The sequence below is a fragment of the Syngnathus floridae genome, chromosome 13, assembly GCF_059516105.1.
Source record: "Syngnathus floridae isolate MCC-2025c chromosome 13, RoL_Sflo_1.0, whole genome shotgun sequence".
Lineage (NCBI taxonomy): Eukaryota > Metazoa > Chordata > Actinopteri > Syngnathiformes > Syngnathidae > Syngnathus > Syngnathus floridae.
Window position 1 is genome coordinate 9,505,449 of NC_142425.1, and position 19,008 is coordinate 9,524,456.

Sequence of the window (19,008 nt, forward strand, 5' to 3'; positions counted from 1 at the left end):
GCCCTTACGGCCCTCCTCTAGCTACGCCAGTGATTAGCATACAAAGGTACACAGGCATACAAATTAAAAATGTTTTAAAGTTTTAAAACAGTTCACAGGATTAGTCAATTCTTCACAAATAAACTCATTCCTTGATTCACCAACATACCCACAACAGCTCTGAACACAACCTGAAGTGTCTTTTGTGGATTTTGGCACACAAGCCCTCAAGGGGCCGAGGTGAGGAAGTTGGAAATACGCACACTGAGATTGAAGGACTGACAGATGACGGGAGGGGGTCTCTCCCAGAGGTCTAAGATCCAACCTCATCCAGGCACACGAGTTCTCGGGTAATGACCAGCACACCCCCCCTGGGTCCCTTGGGACAACCGTTTCTGCCATCCCCGGTTCATCGGCAGGCTTTGAAGGCGGCATGGCTGCGCTCGACTGCCTCGCGAAGACCGAGGGGGGGGGGTGGGCTTGTTGTGCCAGCGGGGTGCCTAAGCCTGCCGAAGCCCGGTCCGGCCAATTACCACCCCCCGGATGCCAAGCTGCCACTCTAACAGCGGAACCGGGTAGCTCACAAGTCAGGTGGGCTCACGGGTTTTACCGATCTGCCGAAATGAGGAGAACAAGCTCAATTTCCCTTCCAAGTAAATTAGAAATTCCTCCAAGAGTCCTTGTTGTCCTCCATCTACTTCCTGCCAGCCGCCGGTGAGGCTTAACCTTTGCACTATTTGCAAGAGAGAGCGAGAGAGAAAACGCTTTACGGAGGGGGGGTAGTCCGAATGTTCATGCAAGTGGAGGCGGGTGCTGAGCTCATCATTCCGTCCACGTTGCATCCATTCAGATAAGCAGCAGAACCGCCTGCAGTGCGCCTCGCCTTCATCCAGGGCATACATATACTTTGCCGCTGATAATTCGGACTGCACGTCATGTTGAGATGCACTTCAGATTGCAAAAAAAAAAAAGAATTAATGGGCTGGTCGGAATAAACAAAGCAGTTCAAGCGATCCAGATTTTCTTCACACGCACTCATAAATGAATTAAAAAACTGGCAACTTCTTTAACCATCTTTTTTTCCTTTGACTTTACAAAACAATTTGTGTGAGTCCGCAGCGCCGACTTTCTTCTAACAATGTGTTAGCAGACAGAAAAACAAGAGAAAATCAATAAGACCTGTGGCAATATATAATTTGCAGGGCCTGCACCTGCCTGCCAACTAAATAACATTTTGATTTTTTTTCTCCCCCTCCCTCCTCCTTTCACCCATGTTGCATTCAGGGCTGTTGGACTCTTTTTGTTGGAATTCGATGGCCTAATCTTAGCTGAAGGAATTGAATGTACAAAGCTTGGACATACTCTTCGGCATGCTACAGCTCACTTGGGGACCTTTCAGAAGTTCGAACCGAAAATATAGCTTTTGTGTTCATCTTTCTCCAAGCTTGCACAGTGTGTGTGTGTGGTTGTGTTTGGCAGGCGGCGGGGGCGACTTGGCCGGCCACTGAGCGGCTCACTCTTGGAACCAGCTGGGTCCTGCTTTCTGTGTCCAAAGCACTCAGTGCAGACCACATGGTCTCGCCCCCACTCTACATCAGTCTCATCACACACCGGCAACCATTACAGCGTCGACTAAAACACACTCGAACATGCCTGTCCGCTACCAAACTGCTCGATGGATGAACAATTCCGTGGGCGTTCTGCCAATACTGACAAAAATTCCGTTAATCCATAAATTGGCCAATGACGGAAAATTGTGATTAGCAGGAAGAAGCATTGACTCTCGTTATTTAAAATGCTCGTTTACGACTGTCAATTTGTATTTACCGCGCTGGCTTAAAAGATGATTATATTTAATTGCAGAGAGCGCGAGAGCAATAAAATCTTATGGCTATCAGTAATTGTGAAGCGTCGAGGTTTTCACTGTCCGTTGAAAAACATATTTTCACTATTTTTTTTGCCCATTCCAGTCCAAAATGCAACAAAAGTATTTTGTGAGTTGATAGGGAACAAAAATAAATATACATATAATAAATGAGATAAATATAAAAATACAAAACTAATATAATATAAAAATACAAAAATAATAATAAATATAAAATATAATTGAACCATGATTTGGCTCATATCATGTACAAAATAGTGTTGAAAAAACAGTTTAAAAAATTCTAATTAATTAGGAAATCAAGTTAAATATTTTGTCTTATTTGACCCTTTTCACACTGCACTTAGCGTGCTGTCCATCAACCCATTCATTGTGTATGTGGTGAGAACTGAACGGCCGCCTTCAGCTCTCTTGCCTTGGTTAAATCACTTCCCCCCCCTTATATTTGTTAATCAAAAGTTACACGGCCCTAATGAATCGAAATTGTATTTGGTATGATTAAAAAACACCCAGCTTTCTTTCGTTGAAAGGTCAGCATATCGCTTTCTATTTTGCATACTTCGAAATGTCACAAGACCGAAACGAACATACATGGTATTTAACACGCATGATATTTAACTCCAGCGCTTTGTGTAGCGTGCCTCCAAAAAAAACATTCTCATATTTTGAGCTGAACCTCTGAACCGTGCCGTGTACAGCAGCGAGGTCCTTTGTTGACGACAGTTTCTTTCGATCGTTTGCGAAAGAGGAGGTCAGAAGGGGTGGTCACGGATGAAGACGTGAAAACGCAAAAGGAACGAGATGTTGCAAGGTCCAGGTCACGTGGTGCAGTGAAGGTAGTGCACTTCCCCTGAGCTATGTTTGCCCTTTAGGTGAATGCAAAGGGGAAAGGTTAGTGAAGGGGGAAATGCAGCGTCCAATCGGAAATCGGAATGTCAAAATGCGAGCAGATCCTCTGCCTGAAGCCAGTGTGGTGTCACCTCGGTTGATAATGTCACCTAGATAAAGCTTTTTCTTCCATTTTCTACTCTTGCTTCACACGCGGAGAAATAAGCAATTTGCCCTCCTTGTGAGCTATGAAGACATTAATAAGAGAGTTACCAGGCAAAGCACGCATTAGTGCCGTGCAATCGCACGCACTTTGATGTGCCCGTGTGACAAAAGTGGGAAGGGGAAGGGAAGACCTGTTGGAAATCCCTCTTTCATGACGATTCATATTAATGTTTTCTGTTAGAAGTGCACAGCGTGAAGTATGAAAAGTGGCCAAGGAGAGCAACCTGAAAACCAGACGCTCTTCTGTGTTTGATATAATGGGGTTAAAAAAAAAGAAAGATGAGGAAGATGTTCTAAATCACTTTGGGAGGAAACCGACCATATTTGGGAAGTGACTGGAATTGAAGTCGATCAGGCAAAAAAAATTTCAATTTTTCCGAAAATTGGAAGAACTCGGTATTAAGGAGGATAATAACATATGATAGCCTTGCATGCCTTCATTACACCCACAAGAGGTCGGCCCCTCGCCCGCCCAGCCGCCTGACAGGCCAGGAATAAACATGTTCCACCTGTCATTACTTGCTCTTCCTGATGTCTGACTCCTTTTCAGAGGGAGGGGGCGAGCACAACCTAAGATCGATTGAGAGACCTCATCAGATTCACAAGACCAAATTGTCCTTGCAAGAAGCTCCTTCCAAGCAAAAATAAAAATGGTTGCAGTTTTATTCATTTCTATTGTGTACGGTTGCAATTACCTAATTTAATTTTAGCTCACCAGAGGCCATAAAATGGTCATTTGCGGACTTATGCAAAAAAAATTTGACTTGATCGACCTACGAACAAAAACAGCCCCATTTTTTTTCCAGGTCTAAATCTATCGCTAACAGTTACGTCAGTTTTTTTCATTTACATGAAACACACAATGTTAAAAGGCCAAATTGCGCTGCAAAATGTACGTTTTTAATAATAACAGTCCTCGTGTAGATAGACGCAGAATCAAAAAGCCAGAGCCAAGTTCACTCCCTCAGATCTCATCCAATATCCTCCCAATCAAAGGCCGCTTTGAAGTTCAGCTTCTAGAAAATTGGTGTCAGGTCGCAGTTCCGGCAACCGGGAGGTCGTTTGAAGCCTTATTGGCGAATGCAACCCGGGCTAGCTACCTTTGTGTTTTAGCACAGGGCTCCTCTTCATGTTAAAGTGGCAATCAGTGTTGGGACGGTGACCACAAGCTCCCATGATGCACCATTGTCTGCTTGTGCAAAGGGATGCAGTTGCCAATCATCTTCAGACGCTCTTCAAAGACTCTGAGATGACGTCAAGAAAAAAGTCGGGAAATTCGGGAGAATATATTCCTTCGGAATTGACTTTAGCTGTACGTATATGAGCGTAGGCCACACAGTCTCCATAAAAAAAATTCGTAAAGAAATATCGATGGTGCGGCCGATTAATCGGTTTCATCGGATGTTAGGTGTTTATTATTATTGGTGCTGCTGTTTTGGTTAGCAAGAGATTTTGAATGCAACAGAAAATATTTCATGTTATTGAATAGATTTTTCCCATACATGTTACAGAATTAGCTTCCAACATATTTGATGTATTTAATAGGAAAGGCTAAAATAATACGCAACGCTTTTGCCCTTCATTCGCGACACTTTGACGGTTCCAATGGATTTGTCTTCAGCCACGGAAGGACAAATTCACCCGCCATTACCCCTGCGCTCGTTTGACAGGCGGATGGGCCGAAAGATGAGAGTGTGACGAGTGGGCGGGTGGCTGATCACAAAGGCGTAAGCGTGGCGCTATTTGTCGTCCCCACAGGTGAGATGCCGGCTGCAGGTGAGATGTGGTCGGGCCTAATTTCAATGCCTCCATTTGGTGCCTACCCAAGCAGCATTGATATCCCCACAACACACACACACACACACACACACACACACTAATGGCGCATCAGATGCCACCACACGCTACGTCTCGCCACGTCTACTTTGGCTGACAGCTAGCCAGATTTGACAAATAAAAATTATACCAGAGTTGACTTTCAGCAATTGACCTTGTCGCCCCAAAGAATAAAATATGTAAATTCAATTAAAAAGTCACATTTCCATGATGTCTTTCTATTAATTCAAGTTATTAAAATGTATTTTATTATTAAATTTATTTTAAAATTTCCATTATGTCTTTCCATTAATTCAAGTTATTAAAATGTATTATTAAATTTATTTAACAACTATTTTATTATTAAATTATTATTATATTTTTAACATAAACATCGTAATTCAATGGCATTGGTATTTAAGCTATAACCAGAACCTTACATTTTATTCAAATTTAACTGTATTGTTTTCATTTCTGCTCCTGGATGAAATTTGTTGTCAGGACTAAACTAGTCGGGTTAATGATATTCAAATACAATTCAAATATGTTCTATTCTCTGCTCCTGCATCTAGTTTAGAGCTGCATCACATAAACGCACCGCCATCTTATTCTGCCTTCCACATCGCCCTAAAGGGTAAAATTTGGATTTTATATTTTGGCATTTGCATCCACCTGGAGTCGTCACGTTGCGATATTCCATAACCCCCTACCCCCCTTGACTATTTTGAGAGTGATTGCATTGTGGCGCTTTGGAAAAATAAAAAGCGACGGCGGAGCATGCATACGTTGGGTGCCGGTAGCAGAACGAGACGTTTATTTCTGTGCGTACCCCGAGGTGAAAGCAATTTTTTTTTCGTCATTATCTATGTTCCAAAACACTTTGTTGTGTGATCTAACAGCCTGCACAACACAACAACAATTCAGCTAAGAGCTTATTTTTGTGCATTAAAACATGCAGTTTGCAGGATTTTTTTGTTGTTGTCATCTCTTGTCAGCTTTAGTGGGAAGCTGCGCTCTTGATGCACTTTGGCCTCTCGCCGTGAACACTCGGGACATGTTCTTTCCACATGGAGCGCAGTGGGCAAAGGTCTCACAATTAGGCCAGCGAATTCTGCCCAGAGCGGATCAGACACAATCCGCTGGGCCCGCCTAACATTCTGAAGCCACTCAAAAATACACAATTACCCATCTGTGTGGCGAAGAACAGATTTAGATGTTAGCGACGATCGTATGCTACATTTTAACGTCAACGACATTGTAAGTCTGTGCTAAAATTACACAGGAAATAAAAAATGGAAAAAGAAAAATCCCGGAATGGAAATTGCATGTGATCAGAGAACGTATAGGTGAAGCAGCATGTGGCTCTTCTGCAATCTTTGTTCCGACTAATTAACAATTGTGGTCTCCCTGGTCTAAGGCCTGCAGTGATCTGACCGTGTGTGTGTGTGTGTGTGTCACTATTTGATGACCACTCTACTTTCTTATGGAGTGCACTGAGTCATTAAGCAGCGAGAAGGCACAAACGGGTGATTGCGGTGATTTGGCAGACGTTGCCCGGGCCACGACGTCCAATCAGAGCCGTTATTTGACCTCCTCCAGGTCAGCTCCAATCAGCCAAAAGAGAACACACACACAGAACACACTTCCATCATCGGCTGTTTTTCAAAACCATTTCACAAACGTTGCAGAATAGTTTGTTGTCACAACTGCTGCGCATCAATTCAGTTCTTTACCGTGTTTAAGGGGTTCAAGAAGAACAAGAAAGCGAGGGACAAAAAAAATAGAATGATAAAGTGACCAGAATTGAGCCCCAAATTGATCCACAGTGTTTGTCCCCAAAGAGATGGGGACGGCTGTAATGAAAACAACGGGACGAGCCGGCCCGCACTGCCCATCGTCTCATCCCGCCGCCGTCTTCTTTGAAGGAGGAGTTTGTTTCTCAAGGTGATTGTCGGGGTGATAAGGGAGAGGGTGTTATTAAGGGTGACAGCGGAGGGGCTGAGAAGCAGCGCCTGAGTGGATAACCTTCGCCTCGCTTCCTTCCAGCCGGCCCATCCGGCGCTACTATCTGCCCCGTGTGGCAGCTTCCTTGCAGGGCGACTTGCGTTCCTGCTCCAAACTGGAGTTACCACCCGGCAGCAGCACATCTAAACATGATTCCTGACCTTTCGTTTCTGTGTACAAGGGTAACCTTTGCTGATCCACGAGAGAACCGTCACAGAGAATGTGTTTTGTCTTTTGCTGCATTTATTTATGCGGCCCTATTTATAAGCAAATGTGGAAGGGATAAACCATAATGGCAACATCTGTGCATTATGAAAACATATCTTACAAAAAAAATCAGGAAGTTTAAAATTTCAAAATGGGTATTTTCTTTCCTGGGTTTCATCAAGTGACACCCTATGATGAAAGGTTATATGGGGCAATTATGACATGCTAGCTAGCTAGCTAGCTATGCCTACACCGTGACAATGCACCTTCTCCTCGTCCATTAGCATGGTCGATTTAGTCAACATCACGTAAAGATTCTAGGAATTCAAACCATCGTCGTAACATCTTATGGTACTCCAGCAAATCGTGTGATATTAGCAAATAAATTAAAACAATAGCTAGCATAACACGAATAAAAATGAACTGAGAGGTCAGGAAAGTTTGGCGGCCTACTCCAAATGAATTAATTTCACATTACTTCCCAAACTTGAGCATCAATCGGCATTACGGAGCAGACTTTGTCCTACTTTTGATGTTTCTCTCATGGGAAAAAAAAGAATTAGTCTAGAACACTGCACCTAACCACTTACTAAACTCATGACATCATCACTCTGCTTTCTCTTGTTGTTCTTGGTGGCGTCAGCAAGTTTGACGTTGGCATTATCATTAGTAGTTTGTTAGATAAGGCTAATTGATCTCCACCTCGCCGGTGTATTAGCGAATGGCGCACGACTCCTTCCACTGACTCTGCATAACTCTTACAGCCTCAGCACAATCTTAGCCTCGGGAGCCGCGCACATCCCTGCAGAAATGATTTCATCATCCCGGCCGCTCTCCTGATTTTACATCTACGGTACTTCACCTGCAACCCCCTCTCGACAAGACACATGAAAGACTCGCAACTTTATTTTAACTCAAATGACTTCTCTTATAGCTTCAAGTTTTTCCACTACCTCCAGGGCTTTAGCTCCAGTTGTAAAATGCAATTTACTTTAAGGCCAATGTGGTAAATAAGAACGTAAAATGGTAAATGTGCATTTGTTTACAAGCTCAAAGCGTTTGGAAGCCAATGAATAGAACGTGCTTAACATTAAAAACAACCTTGTCCGTGTTACGACATCACGATAAAGTGACTGAGCGATAGCGCACGCAAAGTTAGCATTTAAGCTAGCAGAAAAATTGCTTGGCTGCTCCTCCACTATTTTAGATTAGCGTTAACTTCTCCAACAACACAAAAAAAGTCATATATAAATAACATATCCACCCTCCCAGTTATCTATTTTCTATCCTTCTTATCCACATTAGGGTCACAGATAATCTGGAGAATATCCAAGATAATTTTAAGGGATTGAATAACCCGAACATCACGGAACAATTCGCTGGAGTTATCAGACTGTTCTGTTCCTGTTTGAATATTGTTTCTGTGAACATCAGAGGGGGATTTGGATGGAAAGGGCCGCCTGCCTGCCTTAGCGTTGGGATTAGCTCAGCCTGATCCCAACAACCTCTGAACATGCTCCCTGTTATCTGGAATCTCTCCATTTGTGCCCAGCCAAGCACATTGTGACTGGTAATCTATAGTTTTCTTGTGCCCAAAGGGAGAAGAACTCCTGTTCAGCATTTTGCTTTTTTTTTTTTTTTGCCCACGCTTACCACACTTTTCTCTGCTTTATTTTCCCTCTCCATCTTTCTCAACCTCAGTGTCTCGGAACAAATTCTCTTCCTTCGCCTCTCTACTTTCGCCAATCTGTCTTTTCCGTCTTTTTTTTTTTTCTTTGTCTAACTACCCCTCTCCACCGGTGGGGAGATCAGTGGAGCTTAGAGGCCCTCCTGCCTGGTTCATTACTGAGCTTTGTCTCTCTAAGAAAGAAGAACACCACTGATGTTTAATACATGGACCACTCTGTTGTCTTTTATGCCAGATAAATTCATCATCAAAAAAAAAAACAGGGCACGGAACAGCAGTCGAGCATTTTTGCCCGGTGCTCTCTCAATCTCGACTTTTTTTTCTTCAGTTTCCTCGCTCTACATTTTAACTTATCAGATGGTGCTTCTCTCTCTCTCCCTCATTCTTTCGTCACATCTCGGTGAACTCGAGAGAAAGAAAACAATTCATTGTCCTTCGCTTGGCGTATACACACAAACAGTACAACGCTGCCGCTTGGCTTGCAAAACTTAAAACAGATACTCGGTTTTATTATTCCCATTTGTCTGAATGTGAACGTACGGTATGTTTGTCCCGTCTTTGTGGGTGGCGGGCCTGCCAACGCCGGTTTCTAATCCGGGCCACCTCAGTGGGTTGCGGCTCTGGCTGTGCTCAGCAAGACATCAAATCTTGATCATTTTGAATTAAATATGAGCAAGAGAAAGGTAGCTGAGATCCACACGGTGCTTTCCTTGTCTGGAGGAGGATGAACCCTTCAAACATCACTAGTAGCGATTTTATTTCATTTTTTTTTCTCTTCAGACTGTCTAAGACCATCATTTATCATCTGACTCAATATCTGTGGGGACAGAAGGCTGAGGTTCAATTTTAGGTCACAAACTATCTTTTCTATGTCTTGAAAAAGAGAGCTAACGATTCAAACACTTTGACTCTCAAGAATCAACACTGCGTTCTATTCCGAAGACTCTTGAGGACATCTGCCCCAACGTTTCAAAAAGATATCGAGAGGTAGTTGAGATCAACAAGCTAACACCAAGTCGCTAGTTAGAGTTGCTGTTTCTTGATTTAGCAAAGCTCAGATAACCTTCAAGTGTAACACACTGCTCGCTTCTTTTGCCCTGCATTGGAGGTCGCCATTATCTGCTGTATTTTGATCACATGACATTTGCAAGATAAGAGAAACTGTCCGGCTGAAAACAAGATGTGAAAACAAGACAATCTAATCAAAAGGTCTCGACGCAAGGACGAGGTGGGATAGCGATAGCGGAAAGCGTTTAAGGCGGGAAATCAAAGCGGCCCGAGCTGATTTCTCCAGGGTGAGGACGCCGAACCCTGAGGAGGCTCTGAGCAGCCCTTCAAAACTGAAATATCAGCAGTGCCAGTTGTCAGCGCCACGTGTGATGGAAAATCAATCTAGCTCATGTCCGTCTGAGGAGAAAAGGGGCGAGGCGGGTCCCTGTTGCCTCCTCCCGGCCCCGCCCCGCCCGAGGCCACCCAAACAACAACAGTGCCCCCCTGGATGGTTGGCATCATCGTACGCAAACATGGCGGCTCAATGTGAAACGTCTGTTGTTCTGCTAGATTAGCTAAGTGATTGGCCATTAATATTCATTTCGCAGTGTGTCTTTGTTAAGCAACAGCGGGGGCTGACAGAGTGTTTGGATGAATTTACTCTAGCGTACAGTTTCTCTTTGATTTTGCTCGAGACAAGGCACTCGTGCTTCGCCAGTTTGTTTTTTTGGTGTCAGATTAAGGGAAAGCCGAGGGGGATCCCCCGGAATAAAAACAGCTCTGTTTGAATCAAATGTCTCGGGGTGATGAAATATTAAAGGGACTTTGTTCGAAGAATTTCACTTTCATCCTAAGAACCTATTTGTTGGTCCTATTTGATGCCTGGTGACAAGCCGTTTAACTTTCATGGCTGGCGTTGTGGTCTGTGTGGTCTTCTGCGGCGTCCTGGAGGAGCTGAAGTCCAGCAGGTATAAAAAAACCACAGTGGAAAGGTCTTCCCTAATGAAGGTGAGCTCAACTTTCCTCCCCTTAATGAGATTAAGGTACTAATTAGTACAAGGTGATGCACTGAGGGATAGGTTGCCCCTATTGGACCAGAAGAGCGGCCCGGAGAGAGCGAGCCAGACTGCCTCGATACCTGCTGCCTCTCCCTCAAGTGCACGGAGGAGGTAATTAATTCAACACTACCTTAGAATCAGAAAGTGGAAAAAAAATCCTCCAACTATAAAATTCTTGCCTCCTGACCTACCACGTCGAAATAAGAACGCAAGATTTTAGCAGTCGGCAGCTCGTTAGCGTTGGAAATGATATAAGTCGGAGTTGATGGTCTCTTCTGCGCCACTCTGACTTGCTCATTTAAAATGATGTGCAACCCTCAGGTCACCCCTTCCTCCGGTCAGTAAGTGGACACCGTACTGACTGACCGGCGCGTCGTGGGAACTCTCAAAGCGGCGTCTGGCGAGCAAGTAAAGAGGCAGCTGAGTGTCATTGTTAATGTGGACACAGAGCAGCACAATGGCTAAATCGATGGAGCTATAGGGGACATCAATCTTTGGCTTGTCTAATCACTCCTATTACACGCTGAGTGAAGGTAAGGAAGCGAGCGAGCAACCCAGGCAGTTTCTCTGTGAGCTTTATTGGCCTTCCCAGCAACTCTCTACCGGGTTGTCCCGTTCTTTGAAGCCTTGTTTGACAGCCGGCCAAGTGCCCGCTGCCTAGCCATCCTAATTCACACCGAATCGGCCGAGGTTCGGAGGTAAAGAACCTCAGAAGTGCTGCATGGCAGCTGGATGCGCTTGGCATGGCTTGCGAATTTATACCCCGCCTCCTTTTCCACACTTCCAAACCTCTCGCTTTTCCCTCGGAGCCCCGAAAGATTGTTTCTTTTTTTTTTTAACAGGAACGATCAAAGGCGACAGAATTAAACCCGACTAATGAGGATCTTGGCAAGCGCCCTGTAAATTTATTGATTGTTTGCCAAGCAGTCGAACACGTTCCAAGTTTTCGTCCCTCCGCACGGTTTACGCACACCAGCCGAGCAGCGTGAAGGTTTTAACTGGGCAACTCGCACGGCCATAACTTCACTATAGTGAGCTTAATCATCATTTAATTCACAAAGCCGTGATAATAATGCGCTTGGCATGGGGAACAGGAAGAGAGGGGTTGGGTGAAGATCTCCATCGCGGGTTTACATCGCTGAAATAAGAGACTCTTTAATTCTTTATGACTAAAAAAAAAATCCTAAAAAAACCTTTTTTTTTTATAAATGCATGAGCAGCCACAGAAAGATGACATGAATTCCATTTTGGCTGGTGTAAAATATGGATGTTTTTTTCCCCCTCATCTTTTCAATTTGCCAGATAAGGATTTAGCTACAATATAACCGACTTACATTCAGTAAACAAAATGTGTATATTGATAGCAAACTAGATCAAAGCATGACAGGAATTATCTAGAAAAACGCAGATGAGGAAAACGGGCTTGAATATCAAACAGATGAGCTGAACAATTCTAATTTGTCAGCAAAGTGTCAACACCCACCTGCAGCATCTTTGAATGAAACTATTTCCATAAATCCTATCCAGGGGCGTTAATTTACTTAACGACAGCTTTTATTTGTAGAAGCACATTTCGAAATAATTCCACCTAGCGCTATGTTCATGCCAGGTGAAAGCAAATATAGAGAAACAGGAAATTGAAAAAAAATACGTTGCTTAGCTACCCGGAACATAAGCACACAACACTTTGCATGGTGTAATCACATCACAATCCACTTGAGCGCTCTATTCCTTGTTTACGACATGCACTTGAACTCACCACTTCAACTCGTGCTCCCTTTTGTTTCTGCTAATTTTGCTCAACAACAAAAAGAGACCAAAAAAATAGCCCATTACCTCCACGGCTCTCGCTGTCGGCCGGTTTCACCTGGATCGGGCGAGTCATCTGTAGAGAAGGAGACAAGAAAATTAAATCTATATTAATAAAATCTTTAAAATACAGATCAAACTGTCATTGACACAATTTGTTATCCACCAAAGCTAGCTGGAGAGCCTGCAAGGCGATCTCGAAGCGGTGATTGAGTGGGGAAGAGAAGAAGCGGCGCTAATAAAGGTGAATCCAGCATCAGGACGAGCCTGAGGAGGATCAATCCGGGCCGATCGATCGGGGGGCCCTTGGGCCGCTCGAGAGTGTCTGTCTGGCTGGGAAGGATTCTTTGGTCACTCTAATCCACTGGACCCTGATAAGAATGGCATTGGCTGGATTAGACGACTCCGTCGCTATGACTTTTGTGTCACACTGTTGGCCTCTCATGTTTTGTTTGTTGAAGTTCCAAAGGTGGCAAAACTTGGCCATTTTGGATTTCCCCTTTAATAACTTTTAGTTTAGCGAGTAACACTTCAAAAGTTCTCCACTTAATTTCACTGAACTGTCATAGTAGGAGGTTGAAAATTGCCAGCTAATTTGGCCCATTTGCACATCTTTATGAAAAATGTCACTGGAAATGCTTTGATGTCATAGTGAGCGGTGCGTAAACACATCATTTTACCTCGCTTCGCTTCTACAAGAAGAGAGACACATTAACGAGAGACTCCGGGCTCGTAAGTGTCCTTAATAGCGAGCCATTACGACCGACGTGCGTTGTTGACACGGGCAATATTGTAAGTCGGCTTAAACATTTCAAAATACCAGGACCGAGGGGAAAAAAAAACAGATTGACATTAATGACACCTAATTTTTATCCCGAGATCCAACTATTTGCACGTATGCACAGACTTCTTCTAATTCCGAATCATATGACAAAACTTCGACGTATATTTGCTCAGATTGTCATTCTGTTAAGTTACCAAACCAAAAAAAAAAAGGTCAGATTTAAAGACAGGGCAGTCCAATAAAAGCATGACATGTTCAAGGAGAAACACCATAATGGGATTTTAAAATGTCTTAATAACATGCTGATATATGGAGGCGAGGCCTGAGCCTTGTTCATTAAGTGCTAAACGTATCCATTTTCACCTTGAGGAAGAGAGTAACCTTCCCTGGATGAAATTATTCCATAAATGTACCCGTCGTAAATAATAACTAGCGGCGGCTGCGTCTTTGTAGAAAAACGGGGGGGGGGGGGTATGCTTGTGAGGGTTTGAAGATCCTCAAGATCCTCGTGTTCGTTCTTTTCGGTACCCCGGACAGAAGCGCCTCTGAACCGGAGTAAAAAACATCCTCGAGACGAGTATCACATCCACTGCAAATCTTTGGATTTGCTTTTGAAATGTCACTCGGACAAAAGAAGCCTCGGTGGAGTCGGAGGAGGCCAAATCCGTCGCCGTGCTATGATCTCAGCCATCTCTGCGGGGCGCCTGTCCGTGTGTGGGAGGCGGTTCGCTAGTTACTGTTCACTCTCCAACATGGCGGCTCTTAATGGCCTATTTATGTGCTCATTATCAGCCGCTTGGGTTAGTTCCATATCCCCCCTCCCCCCCGAAAAAATCCAGAATAAATGTTTGTTAAATCCAAGCTGCTGATTCCATGCTGCATTTTGTATGACCTTTAACTCTGCCTTGATCTGAAGCTAATCCATCGATGAGTTCAGCATAAGCATAAACGGCGAGAAACGCTTACACTCCAGACATCAACATTATGAAAAATGCATTAGGATGTAATAATTCGCACATATTGCCAAAATGTGAAATTTAGTCAAGCGTGAAAGCATTTTTTTTTAAATCCAGTCGGTGCCGCACTGCAGTTGTACATTACTTCTCAGTCCAAACAAGAAAAACAAGTAAAAGTTTCTTTCCAGGTTGACTACAAAGGCTTTGTATGAGGATAACCTTGAGGTTTGAAAAGGAAGACAAAAACTTGCATTCATCCATTTTCTGAAGCGCAAATAAGCTGGAGCCCGTCCCAGCTGGCTTAGGGTGAGATGCGGGCTACACCGAGATTTGAACCCAGAGTCGAGAAAATGTGAGGCAGATGGGCCAGCCGCAATGTGCAAGACAAAAATATACATTACATTGAAAAACAAGGAGTAAAAATAATATGATGAGTCATAGCCATGTTGACAGCAACGCAAAATGACTCATTTTGAATCTAATGAGCTCCATGATGACTCACAGTACTATTTTCAAACGAGTGACCGGTCTTAGTTAACTCAAAAGTTTTGATTTAAACTCCGGCTCCACAAGGTAGCGCTGCTTTCAGGCCTGTGGAAAATCTATAATTCCATATGGCTTATTGAGCCGCTTCATTTGCTCAGTTAAGCCTCCAGTCAGTTGAATTAAAGCTCTTAGCACTAGCGGGGCTGCTGTTTGAGATGAAGGCTGAGATGGAAACCCCTTTGGGACAACTGGACGTAATGTAGTGTGCACATACATGCTTGTTGTTGCTTACTTGAAACGAGCTCCAGTTGGAGGCTCAAATAATTGTCTGGCTGTAAAAAAACACAAATTGGCTGTGTTTCCGTAAAAAACCCCAAAATTCAATATTTGGAAAAAATAAAAGAATTAGGCCAATAGCATTAGCATGTCATTGTTGAACACTTTCAGAAAAACAACAAATTAAAATTGGCTTATCCTATTATATTATTGAGTATGCTAACAAATTATTGATGAAGCTAAATAAGAATAAAGGAAACGCAGGAGTAAGGGAAATGGCCGGTGAGAATAAGGCACAGGTGGGTAAACGCGCAAGCTAGCTCGACTGGACACGGCAACGCTGACAAGGACGAGACAGCTGGAAGTGCTAATCAGACAGGAGACGAGACATCGTCTGACAACGTGTGTGAGACGGGGGGGAAGAATCACCAAAGCCCGTCACAATCAAAGCCTTTGTTGAAAAATTTGACAATTTGAAAAATGGGAATACGAGGCTCCATTCTCACTGCAACAAGTCATTAGGGAGGAGAAGCGAGTTTCAAATTCAGTAACGACTTCTCATAGTAAAAGTCGATGGCACTTACAGTATTTGCAATAAAGTAAACATCCAATATGCATGATGTCTGCCGGCTTTCGCTCAGCTTTAATACGAAGTAATGCTTGTCTTGGGATCATTAATGCATTTAGTGGGCCATCAAAGCTTATGTTGCCGCGTTGCTCGGTAACAGGGGACGTAAACAGCCCCCTTCTGACTGGGCCCTTGCTGCTGCTGATAGAATTAATACATCCAATCATTGATTCCGGCGACTGCTTTGGGGTGACTGTCCTCTCGTAAATCTGACAGGAGGAGGAAACGGGCCACGAGGGAGTCATGAAGCAATTTTTTTCAAGAAATGTGTCAGAAAATAAAATACTCATCAAATGGTCCACGGAAGGATATTAGTAAGGCTAGAAAGTTAGCGCTGATAGCGTAGCGTGTACACACTATGTTTGTGTTTTCTCTCCATGTGTGATTTCAAATGTATCCCACGTTTGAGAAAAGTGCTGGCGGCAGCAGTGTGGCGCTTGTGATAAGCGGCGCCAGTCATCGCAAAGGAGATGGCTAGCTATAAGCTTTTGGGATTCCTATCAGAACCAACAGGATTTAGAACTTGAATCGCTGACTGGGAATGACACCTGCAGGCCTCGCCGTTCGCCGCCTATGCCGTCGCCACCCCGGAAAGAAAAGAAGGAAACCGTAAAGTTAATCATCATCCTCTGGGGTGATTGCAAAGCGGAGATTACGTTCCGGAAAGGGCACTTTGGAAGACAAAAATGGAGTCATTGGATTTGAGTAGGTGTTGCTATTTACAAACGGCGAATGGCTCCTTTTTGGAGCGTAACTGCTGATATCCATCTGCTACACGGCTTCTTGTAGTACACAAATTAGCATTAGAAGGCCACCGCTAAATTGCAGACGTGCCATTAGCGCTACCCGTGTCCCTGATTAAGACCATTAGCCCTTCTGTTGCCGGGCGCTGTCCATGGTCCTGATTTGTTTTTATGTGTCACTGAAAAGTAGTTCAAGTGGCAAATTGTTTGGGTTTTGCAGGTTCCAGAAATTATAAAAGGAACCAAAAACGTGGTCTACAGTCGTTAATATTATTTTTGCCTTAAAGTTCTTAAGTCCACCTCCTTTGCAGCCCGCCATGGTATTATTGTCGTTTCACCCTTGCGAAGGGGCCAGCTGTGTGACGGCGGCCGTCCTCATTACAGCGACAGCAGACCTCAGCTCTCATCAAGATTTCATGAAGGTGGCACCCCGTGACTCAGCACACACAGTAACGTGTCACGGCTCTTCGGGAAAAAAAAGGTTCTCGTCACGGAACGCTTTGCTGCTTCTGTGTAGTTTGAATATAATGACACAATGAAGAGAAAAATAGATCTCGTGTATATGCTTTTGGTACTTGGGCTCGGTATTAAGCCATAACCCGCTGTTCCATCACTCTCACACGTCTGGTTGATTATGTGGTCGTGTCTTGTGGCGTATACACTCTCGAGCAGCGGCCAGACGAGAGCGCTACATGACTTGTGCGGTGGACGACTGTGACAGAAACAGTGTGCAATCATGAGGGGGGGGGGGGGGGGGGGGGTGTTGCTAGATAGAGGGATTGAGCTAATGCCCAAATCCTGTCCTACTGAGCCTGTAGTGAGGGGGAGATAAAGAAAAGCAGAGGGAGAGATGGAGGAGAAGTGTTAGCTAGCTAGCTAGCTAACGAGACTTTTGAAATCCATCTACATAAATCTGTGTCAAATACAAGTGCTTCTAATCAATTGAGCCAACAGGTAAACAAACACCTGAGCGCTAAGCTAGCTTGTTTACATGCTAGATGATTTGAAGCACAGGTGGCAGGGATTCCAATGTCCGGACTTGGATTCAACACCTCTTAAAAAATCCACTTCTATTACGCCTCAGTAGAAAATAAAATTGGTCAAATTGATATGGTACGAACAAATCATTTGTCGATCGCTGACAGGTAAAAACAAATTTTGGCTTAGGTTGACTGCACGCACACGTCAATGGTTGTTTGTTCATATAAGCCTCCAACGTCAATTATTTTGGCCGATATCGGTTGGCACTCCGAAAGTACTACAACAATGTACAACCACAAAGCAAGCAAACGCTTGACTCGTCGCAATGTCCCCCCGTTGGCAGTCATGTCCTCCATCTGCACATTTTTTTGCATATCACGGGGAGGACATTACTCTCCCCCAAAAAAGCCGTTTTTGGCACGGCTGCTCCCCCCCCCCCCCCTGCCAGCCCGGAGAGCTATTGACATGGTGTGTTACTGTAATGCGTGAAGCAGTGGGAGACTCATTGTAAATCTGTGTCAACAAATGCTGGAGCTCCATCTTGCACCCTCCCTTCCTTTCCTTGCTTCCTCCAGTCTTTTGGTTTGCCCTCCACTCGCATTCCCCGACCTATCTAATGAATCTTATCTGTATGGCACACTGGAGGCTTAAGCTTTTGGTGGGCTCACGACTCTAGCCATAACACACACACACACACACACTCTCTGGCCGTTTGATGTACTCAGCGGTTGATTTGTGAGAAACTGTCCCGAAGATAAGACGACGAGCGACCCGCCGACTTCAGAGGGGCAAACGCCATGCCAATCCCCGGGATGCGCCACAAACGAGGGTCCGCTGAGAGCGCGGGGTGGGGTGTAATGGAAATGCTGGATATGTTCCGTGACAGAATTACAGATGTCGACTCGCGCGAGGATTCAGTGCTTCAAGGTGCCCTCGTGTACTGACGACATGTTTCCTCCATCTCTCTTCTTCCTTGATGTTTGCTTTGAAGATTAGGCCCCGCCTGGCCGCCGGCGAGTTGCGGCTAGTGTAATGATGTACAATATCACACGCGCGAGCACGACACCGCGAGTGCGATCTTGAACCCTTATCGTGATGTCTCAACTAAGGATGAAAAGAGACGGCGGCTTGAATGCTTTGCGCTAAACCGAAGGTAAGGGGGCAATGATCATAAGACGACAAATTAGTTCAGGCTAAATTGAAGGTCAGGCAACAACTGAAAATATATTGATGTCTACAGCAGTGCTTTTCAAACTTTGTTGAGCCAAGGCACATATTTAAGAAAGAAAAAAAAAGGACAAAAAGTGAGTATGCAGATTAATTATGTGCCTCAGTCATCTAGTGGAAGAGCATTTCTTTGTTTTGCCAATGATGTGGTTGGTATTCGGGCTGTCACCATCAAATAATCATTGAATCAATTATTACAACGGATAATCGGATACAAGTGAATTTGCATCAGTGTACTTGATTTTTTTTTAAATCTCCGAATACTGTTAGGAAATAAACAGCAAAGCAAAACGACACAAGGAACGACTGAATTTTCAAAGTAAAAGCAGGTGTTCACAAATGTTTGATGATTTATCTTCCATGAAGGACTAGAGAAATTAGAGATTAATTTTGAGAGCCTGAAATCTGAATATTTGGACAATCTTTAAAAAAGTCTATTC

At 44.1% G+C, this 19,008-nt stretch overlaps 1 protein-coding gene across 10 annotated transcripts in view; it reads right to left on the minus strand.

The window, feature by feature from the left end:
- Positions 1-19,008, minus strand: part of celf5a (cugbp, Elav-like family member 5a) — a 165,454-nt gene that overhangs the window by 47,331 nt on the left and 99,115 nt on the right. For all 10 annotated transcript variants that reach the window (XM_088395262.1, XM_088395255.1, XM_088395257.1 and 7 more), the window contains one exon: positions 12,515-12,563. In XM_088395262.1, the coding sequence (XP_088251388.1) occupies positions 12,515-12,563 (49 nt within the window). The remainder of the gene's footprint in view (positions 1-12,514; positions 12,564-19,008) is intronic.